The 26,274-nt window shown below is 40.4% G+C and overlaps 1 protein-coding gene and 1 pseudogene across 1 annotated transcript in view; both read left to right on the top strand.

Annotated features, from left to right (window-relative positions):
* The first annotated feature begins 1,033 nt into the window (after window positions 1-1,033).
* LOC113462839 (small nucleolar RNA R71) lies at window positions 1,034-1,131 on the top strand (annotated as a pseudogene).
* Window positions 1,132-3,746: 2,615 nt separating this feature from the next.
* LOC103708771 (zinc finger CCCH domain-containing protein 32-like) overlaps window positions 3,747-26,274 on the top strand; it is a 28,300-nt gene continuing 5,772 nt past the window's right edge. Inside the window, exon 1 of the mRNA XM_008793843.6 lies at window positions 3,747-4,708. Coding sequence (XP_008792065.4) covers window positions 4,595-4,708 — 114 coding nt within the window. The 5' untranslated portion in view covers window positions 3,747-4,594. The remainder of the gene's footprint in view (window positions 4,709-26,274) is intronic.

Below are 26,274 nucleotides of genomic sequence, written 5' to 3'. Positions count from 1 at the left end.
TGCCACTTCGTTTCAAGGCATGCCAAATGTATCGGGGTCGACTCCAAACTAATTGGGGTCGACTCTAACCATATTTTTCTGTACTTTGAAGGTTAGTTATGCACATTGAAACAACAATATGATATTTCAAGCAAATTACGATGCAAGGCACAATAGAGTTTCATACCCTTAATAGTGGAAATTACCGAATTGCCCTTTTAGGTATTTTTAACATGAAACTTTGCCAAAATGGATTCTTAAGCTTTCTACCATTCTCTATTACAAATTTTATCTCGTTTATCAATTCTTGATAGTGGTTTGACCATATAGTCCTAATGTATCATGAGTGTATCAAGGGTGTGCCATTTATCAATGATGTATCGAGTTAATTTGCATTTCTAATTTGATATGGCCTCAATGGTTGTGTTAATCATCAAAATAACATTATCATCCTCATTCAGCTTCTGAGAGGGTGGTGATGCAAAAGTAGGATGTGCAGGTGGAGGAGCTGAATGGTATGACTGTTGAGGATGATCGTTTCTCCACCTAAAATTTGGATGATTTTTCCAACCAGGATTATAGGTATTCGAGAATGGATCGTTATAAAGCTTTTGGTAGGAGTTCATAGCATTTGCTTGATCATGCAAGACTTTCTTGAATGCCGATATGGTGGGAAAATCTGTAGTGGTATGACCAGACATGTCGCAGATCCCACAACACTCGTTTCTGAGCTCTATGGTCTTAACAGGCTCAACCTTTCTAAGTTCAATTTCTTCTACCTTCCTAATGAAGGCTGCCATTTTAGCATGAAGATCATCCTCAGTTCTGAGGTTGTAAAGGCCTCCCAGTACAGAGCTAGCAGGCTTGGGCAAAGACTTGTTGTTTCTATCCCCGTTATCCCAAAGTTGGGCAGTCTCAGCAAGGGAATCCAAATACTTCCATGCCTCATCAGGTTGTTTTTCTAAAAAAAGGACCATTGCACATGGTCTCTACAAACTGTTTTAATTGTGGAGATAAACCTTCATAAAAGAAGCTAATAGTTCTCTAAGTTTCGAACCCGTGATGAGGGCATGAGAGAAGAAAGTTTTTAAATCTCTCCCAACATTCATAAAAAGTTTCATTGTCATTTTGTTGGAAATTGCTGATGTGCCTTTTTAGAAAGTTTGTCCTTTGTGCGAGAAAGAACTTTTTCAAAAATTCTTTTTGCATATCTTGCCAAGTTCTTATTGATTTAGGTCGCAAGGAGTTTAGCCATGTTTTGGCCTTATCCTTTAGAAAGAAAGAGAACAACGTCAGCTTGAGGACATCCTCGGTGACGTTCGACACTCTAAATGTGATGCTCAATTCTTCAAAGTCTTTCAGATGAAGGTAAGGACTCTCATACTCTAAACCATGAAATTTTGGTAGCAATTGAATTATCCCTGGTTTGATGTCAAAATGTCCTACATTATCAGGAAAAATCATGCATGAAGGCTGACTTATTCTAGTAGGTTGTAGGTATTGTCTCAAAGTCATAACAGGGGGTTCACCATCGTGGTGACTTCCTGCATCTTCATTAAAATCCGCCATCTCACAGGGTGTGAAATACTGCGAAGGAATCTTAAGAATGTGTTCTAAGGGATTGTCAAAAGATGTACGACTTAATCGACCACTATCGTCCCTATTCCACTTTAGCATGCATTTTTTTTAATTATTTTTTTATATTTTTTTTTTAAAAAAGCTGAAATTTACCTAAACTAAATCTCTAATTAAATCTGAAAATATACTAATAATTTAGCCGTTTTCCAACAACAGCGCCAAAAACTTGATGCATTCACAAAACTGCTCTCCCAGGTGCAGGAGAATTACACAAGTAGTAAAACTCGGAAGTCCGAGATCGAATCCTCAGGGAACGATATATGTATTATTAGCGTAATTTCTGATGTAATTTTCAGTTGATTTTCAGAAATTAAAAGCAGAGAATAATAGGTAAATAAACAAAGTTTAATAAAATAGAGATGGTTAGGGATCCGGAATCCTCCTTGATAATAATATTGCATTCAAGAAATAAATTCTTCGGTTCTTGATTAAAGATGTAAAAGTAGAATAGATCTAATCATGGAATATATTTTATGGACATATTAACTCAAGTTCTAAGCATTCATTGTGCCTATTACATCAACGATAAATCAAATACTAAAGCAATCCATGCATCAATAAACATAAACCATTAAAAAACTATCTACAGAATAATTATGCAAGAATCCATAACACATCAAAAGTATAAATCTATAAGAGCAAAGGTTCAGAATTTACTTCAAAGAAAGCAATACATCAAATGTTCCTCCATCACCCTTCATCTAAGAAATCAGCCCTCCATTAAAACATTAGCCTCTCCCTCTCTTTTTCTTTTCTTTTCGGAAAACAGGGCATTCCCTGTTTCTTCCTTCTTTTTTTTGAATAGCAGAGGCTTCTCTATTTTTTTTTCGAATGAGAGATGAGCCCCCCTCCCAGCCGAGAGAGGGATATCCCTTGGACTTCGATCCCCCTCTGGTTGCACGCGGTGGAGACTGGTCGGCTGAGTTGAATCCCCAGGAGAAGAGGATGGACGTGGATGGCTGGATGAGGCTGTGGATGCGGAAGAATCGGACGCGGAAACCTGAGATCTGGGACTCGAATGATTGTGAATCTGGGAGAGGTGGACGCACGGAACGATCACAGTGCCTTGGATGCGGGAGAATAGCACACGGATGGCTGGGATGGATGAATCATGAACTCCAGAAGCCTTTGAAACGAGGAAAGAAGAGGATGCAGGATGCTAGGAGATGCACGCGGGCGGATCCAACGCGGAAGAGGCTAGTGGGTCGGAAGGAAGCACAGAGGTTGACGCGCAGAATACTGGGTGGTGATCGCGGGAGAGGCGGAATCTGGGAGGCTCGTGGACGCTAGGTAGAAGTTGGGATACAGACGGATGAGGTTTGGACGCTGAAGCGCGAGCTCCTTCAAATGGACGCTTGAGATTGTGCACGGGAGCTGGGATGCGTGGATGAAGTCGGGACACGCTGTGACCGTGGACGGCTGAAATCTAGAATGCTCTCCACCGTGCCAAGCATCTGCTGATCTTTCTCTAGGCCATGGGTTGATGATGTGTAGTTCTGGGATGGTCTTGCCTTAGATGTTTCATTGTTCGTTCCCTCTGGATGGTCGCCAAGTGTTGCTCCAGTGTGATTAGGCTTAGGTCCATAATATACCAAAGCTTTTGGTGTTCTATGATTCACCTCTGAATAATGAGTAGGTAGTTCGATCCTTTTGATTCTTATCTTCCTAGTAAACGGGGATCCGGAGCAATAGGTCGAATTATTGGCTGCTACTCGTGGTTGTGAGCTTGATTAATGATAGGTTCGACCAAGCCATAGTGAGATTGGGTACGCACAACTTGGGGCTATGCATCTTTCTGAACCCAATTGTACCAAATATGCATTTTATCTCTAGTTTACGATAACCTGTGCCAAACAAAAATATAATATTAACTCAGTGATTTTATCGTTATATGTTAGCAGTAATACTAATTTAAGCAGCTTGCAGATCGCACTTTTGTGCTCTCATCATTTTTCATTAACAGTTCAAGTACATAATAGAAAGATTTAAACATTGATCAAAAATAATCATGAAAAATTGTCTGGTCTTCATCATCAGAAGAAGAGACATTCAAATGAGTAGGTATGCTAGAGGATGCACCAGCTTCGTGACTTCCAGTCCCAATAAAAGGTCCTAGTGAAGAATTGAAAGGGTCTAGATAAAGAAGGTTGGCTAGATTGTGCAGGGGGTTTGGCTGAGGTGGAGGCTCTAGGGATGGAGAAGTTTTCAAGTTGCCCGATTAATCTCCTTTGTACAAGAGACATCTCTCTAGAGAAAACAGTAGTTGAAGTCCCATGAATCTCTTCTCCTACTTGTTGGATTCTAGACTCAATTTTTTCTTTAAATCTTTAGCTTCCAGAGCTAGTTCAGAAATTTCATATGGTGTTTATTTGAAGCTTGACTCATTCTGCAATTTTTTTTTTTTTTTTTTTGATACACCGGCTCCTCACACCAAACTTAGATGAACAACCTTTTCTTCTAATGTTAGTTCCGCACATAGGTTTTTTTGTAAATATCTGATTGTTTTTTTGGTTTTAACGACTGTCCAGTGAAGCTTAAAGACGAATTATCCTTGTATTTTCACCCGGTAAGTACCATCTTCGTGAGGGGGTACAAAAGCTGGGAACGGCCAGCCTGGTAGAAGCCCACGATGGGCTCCTCCACGAACACAGATATCGGGGCAAGGCAGGCCGTGGAACCAAGTAAATTTATCATCGCGTAAAACCCCCCAAACCCTCCGTCCTTTTTTTCTCTCTACTCCACTCTCTCTCTCTCGCTCGGGATGCCCTGATCGGTTTCTTGATTGATCCGTCGCTTTCTGTTCTGCCTTTATCTCCAATTCCTCCTCTTCCTCCTCGATCATTCCCCTCTCGGATCGATTATCTTGGAGCCGTGAAGCGGCGCCGTGATAGGGGTGGGTGATCGATCTCCAGTTGTTTGATTCTTTCTCGCTTTTTTGCTTTGCTTTGCTTGGATCAAATAAGAAGAAGGGCGATCGATGGAGTCGGGCGGCGGGCTGGAACAGAGCCGTCCACTGACGGTGGAGGAGGAGGCCCTGAAGAGGAACACCGATTGCGTCTACTTTCTGGCGTCCCCATTGACATGCAAAAAGGTACATTTTCTTCTCTTCGTTTATCGTATTTGGTCATGTGAATTTAGGGTTTTGGCTTGCCACTTTCGATACAATTTTTTCCTGGATCTATATCGAATTTTTTTGATGATCTAGAATAGATTTAATTTCTTCTGAAGTCCATTGATTCTTTCGTTTCATTTAATTTCTTTTCTAATTGGAATCTTTTGCATTATGCTTGAGGGATGTCTATTTGTAGGTTGGTGGTGGAAAGTTAACAAGTGGTGGCGAAAAGTTAGGTTTCTGTGGTGCAAAATTGGTTCAAGTCGATACTTTGTTTAATTTAACTTAGAGTTTACTTTTGATATTATGACCTAGGTTCTCAGGGATTAACTTGAGTTGTCAGGATTATTTTTCTTTGATTTGGAAAATCCAGATGCCTGACTTGATGTTGGACTGATTAATTGGTTTAAATATTTTGTGATGATAATTAATTCTCTGGGTGATCTTACCATGGAGCGATCAATTATTCTGAGATTCTTGGAGTGCCTTGGTTTTGTAATCAGTGCTTACTTGAATGACTAATTGATTCTAGGGTCAGGTCTGCAAGGAAGAGTGCTCGTAGCCTTTTGGAAGAGAGTATTAGGGTTTTAAACATATTTCTGTATGTCTTCAAGAAAATTCAGCACACACCAAAAGATGAAAATATGTGGCTTCTTTTTGTTGATTAGGTCTTTAATACGACACCTTGTCTTAATTCAAGAAGCTAGTAGTGGGCGGTTTTAACATGGAGAGAGAGATCGTTGATTGCATACTGCTTTTTGTTCAGTTATTTAAAACCTTCCACGTACCCAATATGTAGAAAATCCCTACAATTTAAGCCGCACTGAATTTAGTGCTGTCTGAGTCTTGTTCTTGCATGAGTTATGTGTAATGGGCAGGTGATTTTTGTGTAACATAAGACAGAAGCTAAAACATTTTTATTGCTTTGAACTATCTTGGTTATACAGAAAGACCAAGGAGTAATCCCTTTATTATAATGTGAAAACTTTCATGTGCTGTTGCACGGCCACTGACCGTGCATGGTGATGGATTTTGGCAGTTGAATAGCCAATTGCCTTGCATGTTCCATGATTTAGTTGACTTCAATGGCTTGGTCATGTAGACTGTGATTGCATTAGAGATTATTTTTTAGCAGACAACGATAATTTGGAAATCTTCTTTTCAGATTTCCTCTATTTTTATCTTTTTCATGGAGATGTTTGCCAATAACTTTTATAACTTTTCCTGGGAATGGATGTTTGCTCAGTTGAGCAGAATGCAGCATTTGCTAAATGATTGGTTTTCTGAAGGATAAAAAAAACTTTACTTAACTCTTCTTGTTATGGCTTTCAATAAATGAAGAATCATACAGTGCTCAGTTTGAGGTACATATTGCAATTATGTTTGTGGCATACTCTAAAGAGAAGCTAAATCCATATACTTTTGATGGCTTAGTACTGGCTTTTCCTCTCTAAAGCATGGAGAGAATTAACATGCCATAAATCTTGGATTTTTTTAAATAAAAAATGTCTCTTGTTTGGTAAAATTCTCTACTTTAAACTCATATTTTTATTGATGGAAGCTGTCATTTTCAATCTGCTTATCATTTTGTTGTGTGTGTGTGTGAGGTAAAATGAGGAGATCAGCAATTTCCTGGCCTATTTAGTTGTTGAGGTGACTATGTGGAAGCAAAATTAAATATAAACTGCACACATTTTTGAAGAAATGTAGAAATTATTATTAAAAGAGGGATGTAAAGGATGGAACAAATGCTAAAGCTTCCACTCTCCATCTTAACATATTACAAAACATTATGCAAATTCATACACAAGGGACTGGTAATCTAAGATTAAATGAGAAACGAAATACCCAGGAGAGAATGCAGCCACAGCTACTAGATCTTTACCATTATCTTGCCGGTCTTCTTATTTTGTGACAAATTTCCTTCCAAATAAGGCGGCTCAGATTTATTAGATACTTATTCTCTCTACCCTCTCTAAAAGCAAGATGAACTTAATTTTTTGCTCTAATTTTTCTCTTTTAGTATTATTAGTTTTTATGTTAAACTTATCCCTCTTTTTTCATACAAAACTAGTTTCTCGCACCATTCTCTTGGATTTTGATGCAGTCTAGGTGGAAATTAACTATTGACAGTAAAGAAATATAGAAATGAAAATTGAATTTTTGATTAAAGTTAGCTTTAGAGAGCAATATTCTTTATTTCCTTCCAGAGGTTGACTATTAAGTACTATCAACCTTTGGATTAGGTTATTAAACCTCTGATGCTATGGTTGGTTTAGGGGAACAAATATAATGCTATTGTTCTCCAAGCATGGTTCTTACATATAATCTTATTTGCTATATAATGCAAACTCTTGGGGATTTAATTCCACCACCTCAAGCTCGACTACATCTCATGGTTTCCTTTCTTCTTTTCTTATTATTTCTTACATGTTTCCCTCGTTCACCGGACTCCACCATAGGGCTCAGTGGACAATGCAAATCCCATTTCTTTTTCTTCTGCTATGAGCTCCATAAACTCGTGCATTGATCAATGGCCAAAGGAACTCGTGCATGGATAAGTAGTAGGGGTGTATCTGTTCACTTGCATATGCATTGTAGGCGCTAGATTATTTTGATAGAAAGCTAACTGTAAAGTGGAGTTTCCTACACTTATTTGGATTTGAGAGAGTAGAGCGAAGCCGTTCATTTAGGAGACAAAAAATTTTAAGGAAGTAGATTGGATATTGCTTAGATGATTTTTATGCTGTGGGCCAATGAGCCCTCTCAACCCCAAATCCCCCTGTCAATGTGATCATGTAGCTTTTAATGTAACCCACATCACTGAAAGATGCTGTAAGTGATTTCATATAATGCTAAATAAAGAGTACTGGCTGCAATCTTTACCATTAGCTCCTAATGCATAGATAATCGCAGGCGAGTTCTGCTATTTCTTATATTTAACAAAATTGTAAAATCATTGCTAACCTTCTGTTCTTTTTAAAGTGGAAAAGAGAGAGGGTTGAAAATATGTCCAATTTTGCAGTGTATCTGGTCATTATCTTACACGATATCACTCTTGGACTTTCGCATTATAGATCTGATCATGATGTCCTGCATTTTGGTAGTCACTATTATATATTTGACCCTAATCCCTGATCCCCTAATCATATTACTTTTTGTGGCCTTTCTAGGTTCTAAAACATCCAAACTTTATCTTCTCTTCAAATCTCAAGAAGACACTGTTAATCTGTTTAGTAACTGATGTATCTAGTAATTTTTTTGATGTTTGTAAAGCCCGTAGATTGTGATCAGAACTAGTGATCACATGTTTGCCCTTTCTTTTCACTACTATTTCAAATTTCTCATACAATTTTCTGTCTTTCCTTGAAAGGGAATTGTTTCATCCCACAAACTTTCTGTCTAATAGATGGATACTTAAATGTTCAATTGTACTTGTACTTGATTGATCAAATTATTTGTTCTGCTATATGATGTCAGAGGGAATTCTATAGGGAGTGCATTGGTGAAGCATCACTGCTATGTGGTTGTCAATAATTTCATCTTTGTGGATTTTCGAACAATATTACTTCTTTTTTTTGCTGTTTCCTTCATGCTTAGTGTTTGGAATATTTTCATTCGACAGTAAAGCGGTTAAAGAACAGATGAAACAAATAAAGTAGTGTAAGGTCCTTGAGAGAGGCAGTGGCATGAGATCACTAAGTTCTAAAAATAATGTTAAATTAAATTTTAATTGGGAAATTCTAACTGGATATATTGGTCATTATCAATTTCTTTTACTAGTTACTTTTCTAATGCATAAATGAAAGATTTTTTGGTTACCTTCATGGCTGGAGAACTCATGCGAAAGAATTTTCCTCAATCCCTTGCTTTCTTTCATTCCAAAATAATAAACATTACTAACTTTCTGCTTGATTTATAGATCTACTCATGTGCCTTACAGTAGTTCCACTTGTATAAAATTTTAATTGTTACTCGACGCGATTCTTCTACTCTGCTTCATATCGTATGTTTTATGTTTTAACATGTGAAATATGATGTTTCAGTTGAAGATTGCATAATGTGGCCTCCAAACCTTCATAATTTGAATAAAGTATGGGTAAATTGTGCTATTGGTTGTTCTTTCAAATTTTATTAGGTTGGTGCTAGTCATGGAGCCCTTACTGTAGAGGGACCTTAGTGTGTTGTTTAGAATGGTATACATGCCATCCTTTTCAAACTCAGTTTTACTTTTGGTTTTGGTTTCTTGGACAGAGTTTTGGTTTCTGTAGTTTAAATGGTTTTGACAGTTTCATTCTGTGTTTGGAGTTTCTCAGAAAAGTCAAAAAAATTCAAAAAAGGAAATATAAGAAAATATATAAATCAAGCAATTTATTTTATATCATTTTATTATGTTTTAAGTTATTTAGGATCATAATTTATATAGTTTGGGTAAATTCAAGCTGAATTTAGAATTATAAAATGCACGCATATACACTAGATATAACATATGAGTATACTAATCTTTTGAGTAAAATGTCAGACATATTCAAACAAGCATAAATTAACAACACAAGTACACATGAGAATAAAATTGTACATAAATTGTTCTCCAAAATAATAAAAGCCCATAGACATACACATGCATCTTTAATTCTACATATTTTTTCTATTTGTAACTTAAATATACATTGAGTATCTCTTACCCACCACAACAACAAATGTTAGATAAAATAAGAAAGATTAGATTAATGAACAGCAGTTGAAAACTAAATATAAAAAGATACTTAGTAACTCTATTTTTAACAGTCTTGCTTGATGTGTCACAACTATAAAACTGTCTATCGATTGTCCATCTTTTGGATATATGATGCCAGCTCTAGGGGGTGCATCTCCACCCTCCAAGTTCCACTGCTGTATCTTGGATTCCACATTGTGCAGCACTATCGGGGATGATTTCCCTTTTCTACCACATCTGCATTGCATGTGTAGACTATAGAGATCTAATGCTTGATAAGCATACATAATTCTTGACTCCCTAGTTATGCAAAAATATAACCATTTTAACAACCCTACAACTAAGGTCGGTGGAACCATCCTGAATCAAGCGGTTCCGTCCGTTTTGAGCCGTACCGGTTGTTCATCGGTACGATTTTGGAAATGGAAACGAGATGCGTTGCCGAAGCTGGAGAAGGAGAAGGAAAAAGAGAGCGAGCAGGGGAGGGACGGAGAGGGAGAGGTGGCAGATGCTGGCGGAGGGCCGTGGTGGGCTGGCGGAGGCTGCAGGGGGCGATGCCGCGGCCGGTTCTCCTATTTCGAAAGAAACAGGGGTCCGACCACGGCTAAAAAATTTAGGAATTTGTAAGTGAAGTGGGCAAGCGATTTGCCGACTTCACTTTAAAAATTTCGAAATTTTTTTGCCACGACCGGACCTCTGTTTCGTTCGAAACAGGAGAACCGGCCACGGCCTCTGCCGCCCCCCTGCGGTCCTCCGCCGCCCTCCGCCGGTGTCCGCCAGCCTCTCCCTGTCCCCATTCTCTCTCTCTCTCTCTCTCTCTCTTTTTCTATCTCCCACGATATCGTGCTCTTGTCCGTATAGGCCCGACATGGTCCGTACCGACTCGAGCTGCTGGAAAACTGGTGCTTGGTACTGGTTCCTCCGACCTTGCCTACAACAATGCTTCCTTATGATAGAAGAACTTCCAACTTGCCAATAATGACTCTAGAACTTTAACTTAGACAATTTGACTTAGACTCCTAATCTACCTAAAATTTCAAGATATCAAAAATTTCCCCTTTCCTCACAAAGGATAACTAAAGACATCCCAAATAAATAAATTCATAATTCACTAGCATCCCATGTAAAAGTCTAAGGAAAATCTTTTCAAATCAAGATCATAATAATTTTAAAACTTTCTAGCCCAACCTAGACAAAAATTAGGTCCTTTAGATGATAGTCCTGAGCATATTAGGACTTGAAAACCCAATAATAAAATAATCCTAAAGATTAATATGAAAACTGTAGGAAAAACAGAAATGGAAACCTAAACTATGAAAATATCGACCATCTAGATCACTAATTCCATATTGAATCATTTCTTTTTTGTTGTGAGCTAGGACTGCAATATAGATGTGAGCTAGATTTTCCATATGTAATTGAGATGGGAATGTGGAGTGTGACGTAGTCTAAGCCTGTAGCGGTGCATCCTGACTGTGCATTTAGCCATCAAATTCACAATTCTGTAAGGTAAAAACCTACCATTTGACAAACTTTAGTCAGAGTTTTTCATGGAAACAACACTAAGATAGCCTTCTTTTTATACTTGGCTAAGAAGGTTATTGTAGAAAATTTATACAATTAGCATATTGACCAACTTAATATAACTTTGACTAGACTAGCTTGTCTGAGTATGATGCAAGCAAATTTTCTTGTCACGCGGGTATATTAATTTTATATCCATGTACTACCCTTACAAACTTCCATAAAAGATATTAGCTGCAAAATATAGAAGACTCTGAACACAATTTACTCTCTACGGGGCCTTATTTTACTCCTGGATAATGCACTTTTATATTGGACTACTACTTGGAAAAAAAATAATAAATCCCCCTTTAGAACATTGGGTAGTATCTTGAAAATGCAAAATTTTTACATCCACCATCTAGATAGGCTTGTTGGGCACACGCAGAGACATTCATCCGAATGGCTGATTTGCTGAGAGGAAGAAAAAAATTTACTCGGGCACATATGGAAAAAATATAATATTAATAAAATTATATTTTATATTAATATTTATGTTTGAAAATGTCAAAAGATAATATTTATTAAGGTGTGTTCCATATTCCTTGTAAAATTTGTTGGACGGTTGTTAAGCGCTAAACTATCTCGCGATGATAAGTCCATAAGGTCATGTGATTTCAGGTATTCTAATTATTATGACTTTTTTTATGTGTATAGTGATTGCCATTTTAAAATAAGAAACTTCTTATACCTGTCAGCCAGATAGGCCCACCGGGCACATGAAGTCTTGCGTCCAAGTTTCTGATTTGCCAATAGGAAGAAACAGGGATTAAAAATTTGCATAGAAATGGGAAAAATAGTGTTTATTAAGTTACATTTATACATGGTCTGTTGTGCTGGTACCGAATCTCGGACTAGTTGTCCGGTGGCACGGGTTGGTACGGGCTCGTGCCGTGTCGGGCCCGTACCGATATAGTAGAGGAGGTGGGGGAGAGGGCGAATAGGAAAGGGGAAAATAGAGGAGAGACGGAGGGAGAGAGGTGGGTGGCGGAGGCCGGCGACCCGGGCAGGAGGCGGAGGAAGGCTCCGCGGTCGGAAAACAGGCTGAATCCCCTATTTTGTTCGAAATAGGGATCCGACCCCTTCTTTAATTTTGCGATTTTTAAGTGAAGTTGGCAAATCAAGGGGCCTGACCTGTTTTTTAGCCGTGAAGACCGGAGGAGCGTCCTCCATACGGCTCGCTAGCCTCTGCCGACCAGCCTCCTCCTTCATCTCTTTCTTTCTCTCTCTCTCTCACGCTCGCTCTCTTTTTCTCACTTTTCTTCTCCTCTCTCTTTGGCAACGGATTTCGTTTCTGTTACTGGAACCGTCCCGGTTCGCCGTTGGGATAGCTTGGTATGATCGGAACCGCTCGGTTCAGGACAATTTCACCGACATTGCATTTATATATAATTTTATAATTGAAAATATCAAAGATAACATTCACTAAGGTGTTTCATCTTTCATGTAAAATCAATTATGTGCTTCTTTGTTGCTAAATTCAGTATACCCTATTAAATCTATGTTTGAATCTTTTGAAAACCATAAGCCTACATTGTTTGTTTCAATTAAATATCTATTTTTTTTTTTAACAGCAAGCGAGATTCTTTAAGATCAGACTGATATCTAGCACACATGTAAACACTAAACATGATATCAGGTCTGTTAGCAGTAAGGTAGAGAACTGATCCAACCATACCTCTGTATAGCTTTTGATCAACCTTCTTACCTGATTCATCTTTGTCCAATTTACATGAGGGGCTCATAGGTGTACCAAGTGGTTTGCTTGTCTCCATTTCAAAATTTTTGAGTATCTCTTTGATGTACTTTGCTTGGTTGATGAAGATTCCCTCTTTTAGTTGCTTGATATGGAGTCCGAGAAAAAAATTGAGTTCACCCATCATGCTAATCTCGAACCCTCCCTGCATTAGCTTAGCAAAGTTTTGACAAAGAGTATTGTTAGTAGCACCGAATATAATGTCATCTACATAAATTTGCACTATGAATAAGTCTTTATCTTTTCTTTTCAAAAACAATGTTGTATCTACATGTCCTCTAGTAAAATCATGTTCTAATAAAAACTTGCTAAGTCTCTCATACCAAGGCCTAGGGCTTGCTTTAAACTATAAAGTGCTTTGTTTGATTTGAAAACATGATCAGGATATGTATGACTTTCAAAATCTGGAGGTTATTCTACATAAACCTTCTCAGTTATATATCCATTTAAAAATGCACTTTTAACATCCATTTGAAATAATTTGAAATCCATAAAACATGCAAAAGCAAGTAGTAATCTAATTGCTTCAAGTCTAGTTACAGGTGCAAAAGTCTCATCAAAATCGATACCTTTTTCTTGATTATAACCTTTTGCAACTAGTCTAGCCTTGTTCCTTACTATAATGCCATTTTCATCCAATTTATTTTTAAATACTTATTTAGTTCCTATAATTGAATAATCTTTAGGTCTTTCAATTATAGTTCCAAATATTATTTCTTCTGAATTGATTTAATTTTTCTTGCATAGCAACCATCCAATTAGCGCCAATTTCAGCTTCTTCTATAGTTTTAGGTTCAATTTGAGAAACAAAAGCTAAATGATTACTCAAATTTCTGAGAGAAGCTCTAGTTCTTATCTGTTGCGATGGATCACCAATTATTAACTCTTTTGGGTGACATATGCATACCTCCAAGCCTTTGGTAGATCTTGATCTGCCCTTTCTTCATTGCTATCTCCATTTTCTTCAGGTTCCTTTGATTTTTCTTCATGGATGTTCACTCTTTCCATCTTATCTTCAAGAATACCTGTATCATCATCAGAAGCAACTTTCTTGCTAGAGGAAGTACTGTTAGATTCATCAAAAATAACATGAATATATTCTTTAACAAGAAGAGTTATCTTGTTGAAGACTCTATATGCCCTGCTAGATAAAGAGTATCCCAAAAAGATGCCTTCATCTGACTTGGCATCAAACTCACCAAGGTTATCGTTGCCATTATTATGAATGAAACATTTACATACAGCCAAAAACATGAAAATAACTTAAGTTTGGTTTTCTATCCTTCCAAAGCTCATAAGGTGTTTTCTTCAAGATTGGTCTCATCAAAGCTCTATTTAAGTTGTAACATGCTGTGTTAACAGCTTCAGCCCACAAGTACTTTGGGAGGTTGCTTTCACATAGCATGGTACGGGCCATTTCTTCTAATGTCCTTTTCTTTCTTTCTACTACCCTATTTTCTTGAGGTGTCCTAGGTACTGAAAAATTATGTTCAATTTTATTTTCATTACAAAAACTTTCAAAATATTGATTTTCAAATTTAGTATCATGGTCACTTCTAATTGAAATAACAATAGTATTTTTCTCATTTAAAACCTTTCTATAGAACTTTTTAAATAGGGAGAAGGCTTCATCTTTATGTGCCAAAAATAATATCCATGTGAACTTAGAAAAATCATCTACTATCACAAGGCCATATTTCTTTCCTCCTAAACTTGTGGTTCTTGTAGGTCCGAAGAGATCCATGTGAAGTAGTTCTAGTGGCCTAGTAGTTGAAAACATGTTTTTAGATTTGAAAGAATTTCTGGTTTGTTTTTCAAGTTGGCATGCATCACAAATTTTTTCTTTTTCAAAATTCAGTTTTGGCAATCCTTTTACTAAATCTCTTTTGATTAATTTAGATAAAAGATCCATGCTTGCATGACCTAATCTACGGTGCCAAAACCAACTAGCCTCATTAACTTTAGCATTGGTGGCAACTAAACAGAGGTTACTCGTGGAAAGATCATCTAGATCTATCATGTAAACATTGCCACGTCTTAGTCCCACAAATACAATGCTATTGTCAATAGGGTTAGTTACAATACAAAGTGATGATTTAAAAGAAACATTGTAACCCTTATCACATAATTGACTAATGCTAATAAGATTATTCTTTAAACCACTATCATACAATACATTATCTACAAAAGTAGGAGTAATTTGAATTTTACCAATACCAATTATATGACCTTGGCCATTATCACCAAAAATCACTACTCCTTCCTTTGCTTCAAGGGTGAAGAATTGCTCTTTGTCACCCGTTATGTGCCTTGAGCAGCCACTATCAAGATACCTGCTCCTTTTAGTTCTCTTGGCCGCAAAACACACCTACAAACACAAATCAAGTAGATTTAGGTACCCAAGTCTTCTTGGGTCCTTTTAGGTTAGTTAAGATGGTTCCTTTTGGAACCCAAATCTTTTTTTTACTTTCTTATTTTTAAGAGTTTTTCTGAAGTTACAAGTATATGATTTGTGTCTAGATTTTCCATAACAAAAACATGTTACTTCTTCAGATTTAGTTTCAGTTGCTTTGACAAAGAAGTTCTTAAGAAGTTTCTGTTTACTGTTTGGCCTATATTCTAATCCAGCTTTATTGAATAGCTCTTTGATTATTAAGTATCATTTGTAATTTTTCAGAGCTATAAGTGAACTTTTCTACTAGGCTTATATTTTTCAACTTCTTTGCTTAGTTTCTGATTTTTATTAATCAGTGAATCTTTGTCTTTAATCAAGCTTTCTTTTAACATTTGATTAGAGGTTTTCAGTTCAGAAATTTCTTTGGTTAAACTCTCTTTTTCTTTGGTTAATTTTTCTGTTTGATGCATAAGTGTTTGATTAGTTGATTTAAGTTCTTTGTTCTTCAATCCAAGTTTTCTACAATCATCCATTAATTCACTAAAAGCATCATATAATTCATCAAAAGTAAAATTTAAAGGAATTTGAGAGGATACTTCACTACCATCTGCCATTAAGCAGATATCTGCATTTTCTTGGGGTTCTTCCTCTGATGAAAACTCCTCACTGTCGCTCCACGTTGTGACAAAAGCCTTCTTCCTTGACATTTTCTTCAATTGGGGGCAATCCATTCTAAAATGTCTAGGTTTTCTGCACTCATAGCAGATTTTCGGTTCCTTTTTCTTTTCCTTTTCTCTCTCTATCTTTTTCTGATTCTTTGGCAGCAAGCTTCTTCTTGAAGAATGGCTTCTTCTTCCTCATGAACTGCTTGAATTTCCTTATAAGAAGAGCCACATCATCATCTTTTTCTTCTTCATTGCTGTCCTCATATTCTTTTTGAGCGGTGGCCTTCAAGGCTATAACCTTCTTTCTTGGGGTCTCATCCTCACTGTGTTGCTTCATGGTTAGCTCGTATGTCATTAGGGATCCAAGAAGCTCTTCTAGTGGAAGCGTATTGAGGTCTTTTGCCTCTTCAATCGCTATCACCTTGGCTTCCAATGACCTTGGAAGGGACCTAAGAATTTTTTCTGACAAGATCAGTGTCAGCATATGATTTACCTAAACTTTTCAAACCATTAACAATTTCAGTAAATCTAGTAAACATAGCAGTGATGGATTCACTTGGTTCTATTTTAAACAATTCATACTTATGCACTAACATGTTAATTTTGGATTCCTTAACTTGATTGGTACCTTCATGGGTAACCTCAAGTCTATCCTATATTTTTTTTGATAGAAATGCAGGTTGAAATCTTATTAAATTCATTAGGATCTAATGCACAATATAAAACATTCAGTGCTTTGGCATTCAATTGTGCTAACTTTCTATCATTGTCATCCCAATTTCTTTCAGATTTGGGGACAACTACATTATCAACTATGTGTGTGGGAATGTGTGGTCCATTGATGATTATGCTCCAAATGTTATAATCAAGAGCTTGAATAAAAATTCTCATTCTAGCATTCCAATAGGTAAAATTTGTTCCATTGAACAAAGGAGGCCTATTGGTAGACTGTCCTTCAGCTAGAGAGGAGCCAAAGGGGGTTGCCATCAGATCTTTGGCTCTTTAACGGTTAGGTCAAAATCAAAAGACAAGAAATTATAGAGCACTTGCTCTGATACTACTTGTTACCCATAAGACAACCCAAGAGGGGGGGTGAATTGGGTTCTTTAAAACTTTTTAGCAGTTAATTTGTTTAACAATTGAAAGCTTTCTTGATTATTAAGTAAAGAGCTAATGCAGATAAAGCAAAGCTGAAAAGTAAGTAAAGAGAATGAACCACAATACAAATAGAAATTTTATAGTGGTTCAGAGCTAACTCTTCCTCCTATGTCCACTCCCCAAGCAGCACTTGGGAGTTTAATATAATCCTCAAATTATAGCGTGGTTGTTTTCTGAGTTCACAACCCAACTCGTTGTTTTACCGGGATCACAACGAACCCTGTTGGTTCACTGAATCACCAACTAAACCAAAACCCCAAGCCAACCTTGGCTTGTACAGTGTCCAATTCACAGGGTTGGACAATGCCTTAACTCCTTGATTCAATTCCCTGATTGAATCAAGTTATAAAGTATGAAAGAGATTGCATACAGTTTACAAGCTTCTCAAGATAATCAAATATAGCAATTATGAACTATAAAATAAGAGAAGCCTGAAAGAAGGCTGCTGAAGAACTTGGCTTCTTTCTCTTTTGATCCTCCTTAGATGGCTTGAATTGCTTGAGGATCACAAAGCTTGCAGATTGAGAAGAGCAAAGGAATCATTCTTTGAAAAACTTTTCTTCTCTCTTGACTTGGAATGTCACTTGATTGCACAAAGAAATGTTCTTCTTTTTAATGCACTTTAATGCTCATTAACCTCCTTTTTTTTAAAGAACAAACCACCTTCTTATAGTCCTTTTTCATGAAAAATAGCCGTTAGAAGGAAAAATAGAGCTGTTCAAATCCTTAAAAACTAGCCGTTGGAGGTGTTAGCAGACTTGGAGTCGACTCGGCTATTTTGGAAGACGGCTCGCCTGAGATAGGAGACGTCTCGCGCTTGTTGGGAGTCGGCTCGAGATCGGGCTCTTCAAAAATAACATTCTGTCATTCTCTGCGGGAGACGGCTACGTAAGTCGGGAGTCGACTCGCGCACTGTTCTTTCAAAAGTGTGTTTCTGCTTCTACTGTAGGAGACGGCTCGCGCATCGGGGAGTCGACTCGCACACTAGCATATTCAAACTGATTTCTGTCTTCTTGCTGGAGATTACTCGTCTCAGCAGGGAGTCGACTCGGGAGCGTGCCAAATGAACCTCTTAGTGCCAGAGATGTCTCGTGACCTGTGGGAGACGTCTCGTGGATAATCCATTTGCAAAATATGGTTCAACACTTCTCCCAAACCAACTCAAAACCTCTGAAACATTTCCTAGAAGAAGCCGGGACCCTGAACCCACTCTCCGGCTCAGGGCCCGATCTCCGCAATCGAATGACCTTGCGGGCCCTTCGAGTTCTGCTACCAGGCGCTGCGGCCGCCTGTTCCATTGTGGCCCCTCCTTGACCTCCTTCAGTCAGTGGGGGCAGCTCGGCCTCATGAAGGGGCTCGCCTTGCGTGACACCGAAGGAAGATGCGGCCCTCGGTTTCTTCGACCTCGGCTCAGGCCGAGCTCCATTCGAGGCGGCCGCCCGCTTATTATATTTGGCCATTAAAGTCTTGTTGCTGAAGATCATTCCTGCAATTTCTGACAGCAGGAATCCTAATGAAAATCAAGTATGAGGAGAAAAGAAAAAGAAAGAAAAATGACCGCGTCACCCTTACCCTTGGGATGCGCCGAGCTAAGGCCGACGTTTACCAAGGCCTCCTTGTTAAGCAGCTTGGAAAGCTTCAAAGTTTCTCCCAGCCCGAGCAACCTGTCCAGAATCTCCTGCTCGGACTGTGACAACTTGGGGGCTTTATTGTTCACCGTGGTCAGCGGCGAGCCCTAGGTTGGGTCGAACCCCCACGACCGCTCGGAAGTAAGGAAGAATTTATTCTTCCACCCATGAATGGAGGAAGGAGCACCTTGGAAGAGTATGCGGCTGACGCAGGATGGAGGTGGGATGGTTGCTGTGATACCAAACTGGCATAGTGGGAGATGGGTTGCAGAATTTCTCCCTCCTTTGGCAATGGTGGCTAGGGTTCTTTGTGGGTGGAAGGCTGCTACCAGCCGAGCTGGGGTCGACTCGAGATCTGGGGAGTCGGCTCTCGCAGAGTTTCTAGAGAACAAGCTTTCTGTCTTTCAGCTGGGGTCGACTCGAGTATCCTTGGAGTCGACTCGACTAGACTTGGAGTCGACTCGAAATCTCAAGAGTCGACTCTTTCAGAGAATCCAGAAGACTTGGAGTGGAGATTCTAAAGAAAACGAGGAGGGTTTGGGTGTGAGGAGTTGGCTGGATGCTGATGTGGCAATCTAAGAAGGCATGAGCAAAGGGAGGCTTGAATTAAGGAAGGGATAAGGATGAGTTGGTTGTGGGAGTCTCACCCAAACCAATCTCATCAACGCGTGAGAGGAAGAGGCGTCTCACCCCTTTTCTTCAGCCTAGTAGTGTCACACCGAAGAAGGGGAGAGTCTCTCTCACGTAGGCAAGGATTTCCTTTCAAAAACAACTCTCAAGAATTCTAATTTTTATTCTTCATACCTTCCTTTATATAGAAAGGGAGGTTGGAAGGACTACAACCAGAATTTAGTTGGACTCCTAACCACATGAGGACTTTTTTAAAATTTAAATCTCCTAATTGACCAATCAAACACCTTATCACCTAACTCTTGACACCCATGAATCCTTATCTTGAGCGTGTGGATTGGAACTCCACTAGGCACAACTCAACCACATGCCATGACTCCTTCCATGTGCATGGGATCAAGTCCAAATTTCCTAGAACTCTCTCCCATATGACATGTGACTAATCCTAATTAATCAAAGACCCATTCAACGCCTTGGCTCAATCTGATTAGGCATTGAAGACAGTAACCCATTGTGAATTAAATCATTTATTATATGGACTCAATCACACAACTTTGGACTTAATTTTCCTCACACACCTTGACCCAATGTTCCATGGCCTAAGGTATGAGGGTGATGCTCCTGCATCAATTCCTCCGGCTGGGAAAAGACTCGACTCTGTTGAGTTTTGCGACTGGTATAGCTCATAGAGATCCGGGTCCAGCCGTTGGACTTCCTCCATCTTCAACCATGAGCAATCTGAAATTGGTCTGCCCTTCCATTTAACCAAAAATTTCTGATATCCTCCTCAGCATGTGGACACGATCTGATCATCCAAGATGTCTTCAATTGTATCTTTTGGGGCTGATTGTCGTGGGAGTGTAGGTGGTACGGCTAGAGGTTCTTCAGCATAACCTTCGTAGAGCTGCAGGTCTTCAACGTTAAAGATTGGGCTAACCTGCAAATCTTCATGCAAATCAAGCACATATGCATTAGGTCCCAATCGTTTCAGCACCTTGAAAGGGCCGGCGCGACAAGGATGAAGCTTCTGAAAATTTCTACGGGAAAAACGATCAGCACTCAACCGTATCAGCACAAGATCTCCTTAAATTCCAAGGGACGCCCTTTCAAGTCTGCTTGCTGTTTATAAATCTCGGTGTTGGTGACCAAACGACGTTGAATTTCAGCATGGATGTTTTGTATGTGCCTACCAAAATCCTCACCACCTTCGCTGGTCCTCGTGTTGATGGGAAGTGGAATGAGATCAATGGGCTGCCGCGGCTTCAACTCAAGAACAATCTCGAAATGTGACAATCCTGTGGTCCAGTTGACATTGCTGTTGTAGGCAAACTCGACATGGGGCAAAATCAGATCCCATGACTTCACATGATCCCAGACTAAGCATTGAAGAAGATTTCTAAGACTGCGGTTGACCACCTCGGTCAGTCCATCGGTTTGGAGATGATAGGCGTTGGAGAAAGATAGACGTGTGCCAAGCTTCGTCCAAAGTGTCTTCCAAAAATAGCTAACGAACTTGACATCACGATCAGATACAATAGTCTTCGGTAGCCCCTGTAAGCGAACCACCTTTTTTAGGAACAAATCAGCAACTCGGGATGCATCATAAGTCTTTGCACATGGCACAAAATGAGCCATCTTGGAAAACTTGTCAACAATCACATAGATCAAATCGTGGCCTCGAACTGTCTTTGGCAAACCCAAGACGAAATCCATACTGAGATTTTCCCATGGTGAACTTGGCAAGGGCAGGGGAGAATAAAGACCGGCATTAGTCTTGGATCCTTTGGCAAGTTGGCAAGTGCGACACTGCTTGATGATTCGATTAACGTCCTTTCGTAATGTCGGCCAATAGAATTGATTTTCCACCATGCTGATAGTCTTATCACGGCCAAAATGTCCTGCAAGACCTCCACCATGAACCTTTCTAATGATGTGATCTCGAAGTGAAGACTTCAGGACGCATAGGCGAGTGCCATGAAAGAGAAAACCGTCATGCACTGAAAATTCTGGATGCTGCTGCCGGTCTCCTGCTGAAACCTCCGCAAATATGGACTGAAATTGGGCATTAGTAGGGTATAAAATTTTCAGATCATCAAACCCTATTACCTCAGTTTTCAGTAGAGTTAGAATATGTGACTTTCGGCTGAGAGCATCGGCAACACAGTTCTCTGCACCCGGCCTATGTTTCAGCACAAACGTAAACTGTTGCAGCACCTCTTCCCATCTAGCATGCCGTGCACTCAACTTCTTTTGGGAGTTGATGTGCTTCAGAGAGTCGTGGTCGGTGTACATGACGAACTCCCGGTGTAGGAGGTAGTGCCTCTAATGTTTTAGGGTCTGGACCACTGCGTAGAACTCAATGTCATATGTGGAGTACCGGCGCTTCGCGTCATTGGGCTTCTCACTGTAGAAGGCGATGGGATGACCTTCTTGGCTTAGAACTCCACCAATTTCGATGTGGGATGCGTCACAAGCAATCTTAAATACCTGATCAAAATCTGGAAGTCGAAGAATTGGGGCTTGTGCTAGGATTACCTTAATGTCTTCAAATGCTTTGGTGGCCGCCGGAGTCTAATGAAAGAAATCAGCCCGCATACAGTTTGTGATTGGGGCCATTCTGCTGCTGAAGTTCCTTATGAATTTTCGGTAGAAGGATGCCAGACCATAGAAGCTCCTCACTTTATGAATGTTGTGGGGTATAGGCCACTCTCGATAGCTTTAACCTTTTCTGGATTGGCAGAGACTCCATTGGCTGAAATTATGAAACCGAAGGGAACTTGTGGTTCGGCAAAGAAGCACTTCTTCAAGTTGACATAAAGCTTTTCTGATCTGAGGGTGTGAAGCACTTGGCGAAGATGTTGCTAGTGTTCCACACGGCTTTGATTGAAAATCAATATGTCATCAAAATAAACAACTACAAAGCGCCTAGTGTATGGTTTCAGCACTTGATTCATGACTCGCATGAAGGTGCTTGGCGCATTAGAGAGACCAAAAGGCATAACCATCCATTCAAAGAGTCCATCCTTGGTCTTGAACGCTGTTTTTCACTCGTCCCCATGTCTGATTCTAATCTGGTGGTAGCCGCTTCGAAGGTCTAACTTCGAGAAGATGATGGCTCCATGCAACAAATCCAGCATGTCGTCAAGCCGCGGGATCGGAAAACGGTACTTCAGTATAATCTTGTTGATTGCCCTACTGTCCACGCACATCCTCCATGAACCATCCTTCTTGGGAGTAAGTAGAGCCGGGACGGCACATGGGCTGAGGCTCTCTTGGATGAATCCCTTATCCAAAAGTTCTTGGACTTGGCGGTGAAGCTTTTCGTGTTCTTTAGGATTCAGCTGGTTTGCAGGAAGATTCCATAAGTTTGAACTGGGCACCAAATCTATGGCATGTTGGATATCCATCATCGGTGGAAGCTCCTTAGAAAGGTCCTCAAGGGTTACATCAGAAAAATCATCCAATATGGACTTGTAATCAGGAGGAACAACTTCTGAAATTTCAGCCCCAACTTTTCTAGATACTAGTGCATACATGACTCCAATCTCTCGGCTACAAGCTTCAAACTTTCTCATGGTTAAAATCCGTTGGATTATCAAATTTTCAGAGGTAAAATCAGTGATCCGAAGGGGCTTTAATCCATTTTTTTTGTTGGCACAATATAGAGAATAACAATTAGATCGACCGTCATACTCGACACTACGATCATAGAACCATGGTTTTCTTAGAAGAAGATGGCACGCCTTCATGGGCAGAACATCGCACCATACTTCATCTCGGAAGTCCTTACCAAGTGAAAAACTGATCAAGCATCTTTGTTTAATAGGTATGGAGGAATCTTCGATCCAACTTACCCGATACGGCTTTAGATGCGGTACCGATTTCAGATTCAGATTTTTTAGCACATCTTCGGATATGATATTCATGCAGCTTCCATTGTCGATAATAAGATTTAGAGATTTGTTGGCATGCTCGACGTGAGTGTGGAAGATATTGGTGCGCCTCCAATCTTCCTCTACGTTCTCTTGTTTACAACCCGTAAGAATCCGTCGCACGATGCACATGGGTAGATCCGAAGCTTCTAACTCCATTGCATGGGCTTCTTCCTCATGTTCTTCGCTCCCTTCATTTTCTTCATCAGCGGGCTGAGAGGAGGGAGGAACTTTAGAAGGCCCTATGATCTCGTCTTTCTCACATACCAACGCAAAACGTTGGTCTCGGGTGGGGCAAACGACTCAAAATGGCCTCGCCCGCCGCACTTATAGCATTCAACAGAGTTTTTTTCTTCCGGCGTAGGTTGTGGCATAGGTCCTTTACCCTTTTCATTGGTCCTTGTGGCACCTCTATCTTGATATGTACTTCGATTAACAGAAGTTTCAAATCTGAAAACAGGGTCGTTACCTCGAGAAAAAGGAACTCCTCGGTTGGTGCTGCATTCGGAAAACCGTCGTGCAACCGGTGCTTGCGCAGGGCGCCTTTGTCGCAGCTGTGATTCAACTCAAATGGCGAGTTGGTATGCCTCCTCTAGGCTGAAGATGCGCGTCGTCATCAACTTCCTTTTAATATCATCCCTTAGACCGGTTCGGTACCGAGTTAGGGACTGTCGCTCCGTCTCCGTGAGGTTGCTGGAGATCATCAACTCATGAAACCGGGCCGTATACTCCTCTACGGAAGAGCTTTCTTGATAATATTTCGGAAGTTCTTCGAAGAGTGTCTCCTCATAGTCGAGGGGAAGAAATTTTTTCTTCAGACGAAGTTTCATCTCCTCCCAATCATTGATAGGGGCTGTCGGAGTCAATGAAGCTTCTCTTCAACGCTATGCCACCATACACGTGCTTGGCACTTTAGCTTCATCTGTACGAATCGCACCTTGGTTTCATTGGACATGCTGAATTATTCAAAGTAATCTTCGAGGGACATCAGCCAATCCTGGAAGTGGGTTGGGTCCATGCTTCCACTGTAATCAGCAACTTTTACGCGAACCCGCTTCATGGCTTCGTCGGAATCATTGCGCTCCCGCTGATTTTGGTGAACATAGGGGTTCCTGAAATTATTCCCCATACAAGAAAATTTGAAGGTAGCATCCGCTGACCCCTAGGTGGTCTTTGGGGTGATAGATCCTTTGGGGAGAAAGCCTCAATGTTAGGTTCTCCGAACGGCACTTCTGGATTTTCAGGGTGTGCAGGAACGCCATGATCATCTTCAAGATTGTTTGGCTCGGGGAAGAGGTGATCCCAAACGGTGTCCACCTTTTGATTCAAGGTAGCCACTTGCTGGGTGAGTTAATGCACGGCTTCAGCAAGTTGTCTCTCCAGATTGTAGGGGCGTCTGCTGCGAGTACTCATGATGATCTTCACTCTGATACCAATTGACGCAGGACGGAGGTGGGATGGTTGCTCTGAGACCAAACTGGCGCAGTGGGAGATGGGTTGCAGAATTTCTCCCTCCTTTGGCAATGGTGGCTAGGGTTCTTTGTGGGTGGAAGGGAGGAGGATGGAGCCTTCAAAGGTACTTCTGCAAAATAGTCGTTTGCTGTCAGCCGAGCTGAGGTCGACTCGAACTGAGCTGGGGTTGACTCGACCAATGTTGGAGTCGACTCGAGATCTGGGGAGTCGTTTCTCGCAGAGTTTTCAGAGAACAAGCTTTCTGACTTTCAGCTGGGGTCGACTCGAGTATCCTTGGAGTCGACTCGAAATCTGGGGAGTCGACTCTTTCAGAGAATCCAGAAGACTTGGAGTGGAGATTTTAAAATAAACGAGGAGGATTTGGGCATGTGGAGTTGGCTGGATGCTGATGTGACAATCTAAAAAGGCGTGAGCAAAGGGAGGCTTGAATTAAGGAAGGGATAAGGATGAGTTGGTTGTGGGAGTCTCACCCAAACCAATCTCATCAAGGCGTGAGAGGAAGAGGCGTCTCACCCCTTTCCTTCAGCCTAGTGGCGTCACATCGAAGAAGGGGTGAGTCTCTCTCACGTAGGCAAGGATTTTCTTTCAAAAATAACACTCAAGAATTCTAATTTTTATTCTTCATATCTTCCTTTATGTAGAAAGGAAGGTTGGATAAGATAAGGACTACAACTAGAATTTAGTTGGACTCCTAACCACATGAGGACTTTTTTAAAATTTAAATCTCCTAATTGACCAATCAAACACCTTATCACCTAACTCTTGACACCCATAAATCCTTATCTTGGGCGTGTGAATTGGAACTCCACTAGGCACAACTCAACCACATGCCATGACTCCTTCCATGCGCATAGGATCGAGTCCAAATTTCCTAGAACTCTCTCCCATTTGACATGTGACCAATCCTAATTAATCAAAGACCCATTCAATGCCTTGGACTCAATCTGATTAGGCATTGAAAACACTAACCCATTGTGAATTAAATCACTTATTACATGGACTCAATCACACAACTTTGGGCTTAATTTTCCTCACACACCTTGACCCAATGTTCTATGGCCTAAGGTATAAGGGTGATGCTTCTGCATCAGCGGCCTTTCCGAAAAGAGAAGTATCACCACCCTTTGTCTGCAGGGCTAGCTTTTAACATAAAGCAAGCCAGGAAGACATTTAACGAAGTGGGGAGACCGTGAGCAAGGCAAAGGGAGAGGAAGCCGATGATCATTTTCCACGAATTCTGAGCGAGCTGCGCAGGAGCGAGGTGATAAGTCGTTAGAAGCTCGTTTACGAATTCATGAAGAGGGAAACTCAGCCCAGCTCGGAGAGTCTCCACATACACTCCGATCCGATCTTGAGGAGGATCGGTGACTCGAGCCCTAGGCCCCGGAAGTTCAAGAATAAACTCGCGCGGAAAGAAGAACCGGGCCCGAACCAGGTCCAGCTTCTCAGCCAAATTCGAGCTAATCTCACTAGGACCGTGATCCAGCCCGAGCTCGGCCTCCCCCACATCCGAAGAAGCCCGAGCTCGGGATGGACCCGTGCTGGGCTCAGGAGCTCTCACGGGTGAGGCCATTGCAATCAAGGACTTCGCCTCGCTTACAGAAAACCCAAAAAAAGAGAAGGCGAAG

The sequence above is a fragment of the Phoenix dactylifera genome, chromosome 6, assembly GCF_051530095.1.
Source record: "Phoenix dactylifera cultivar Ajwa chromosome 6, Ajwa_hap1_PhDact_Kaust_v1.1, whole genome shotgun sequence".
Lineage (NCBI taxonomy): Eukaryota > Viridiplantae > Streptophyta > Magnoliopsida > Arecales > Arecaceae > Phoenix > Phoenix dactylifera.
Note: the sequence above shows the minus strand (reverse complement) of the source record. Positions and strands in the feature narration are given on the sequence as shown.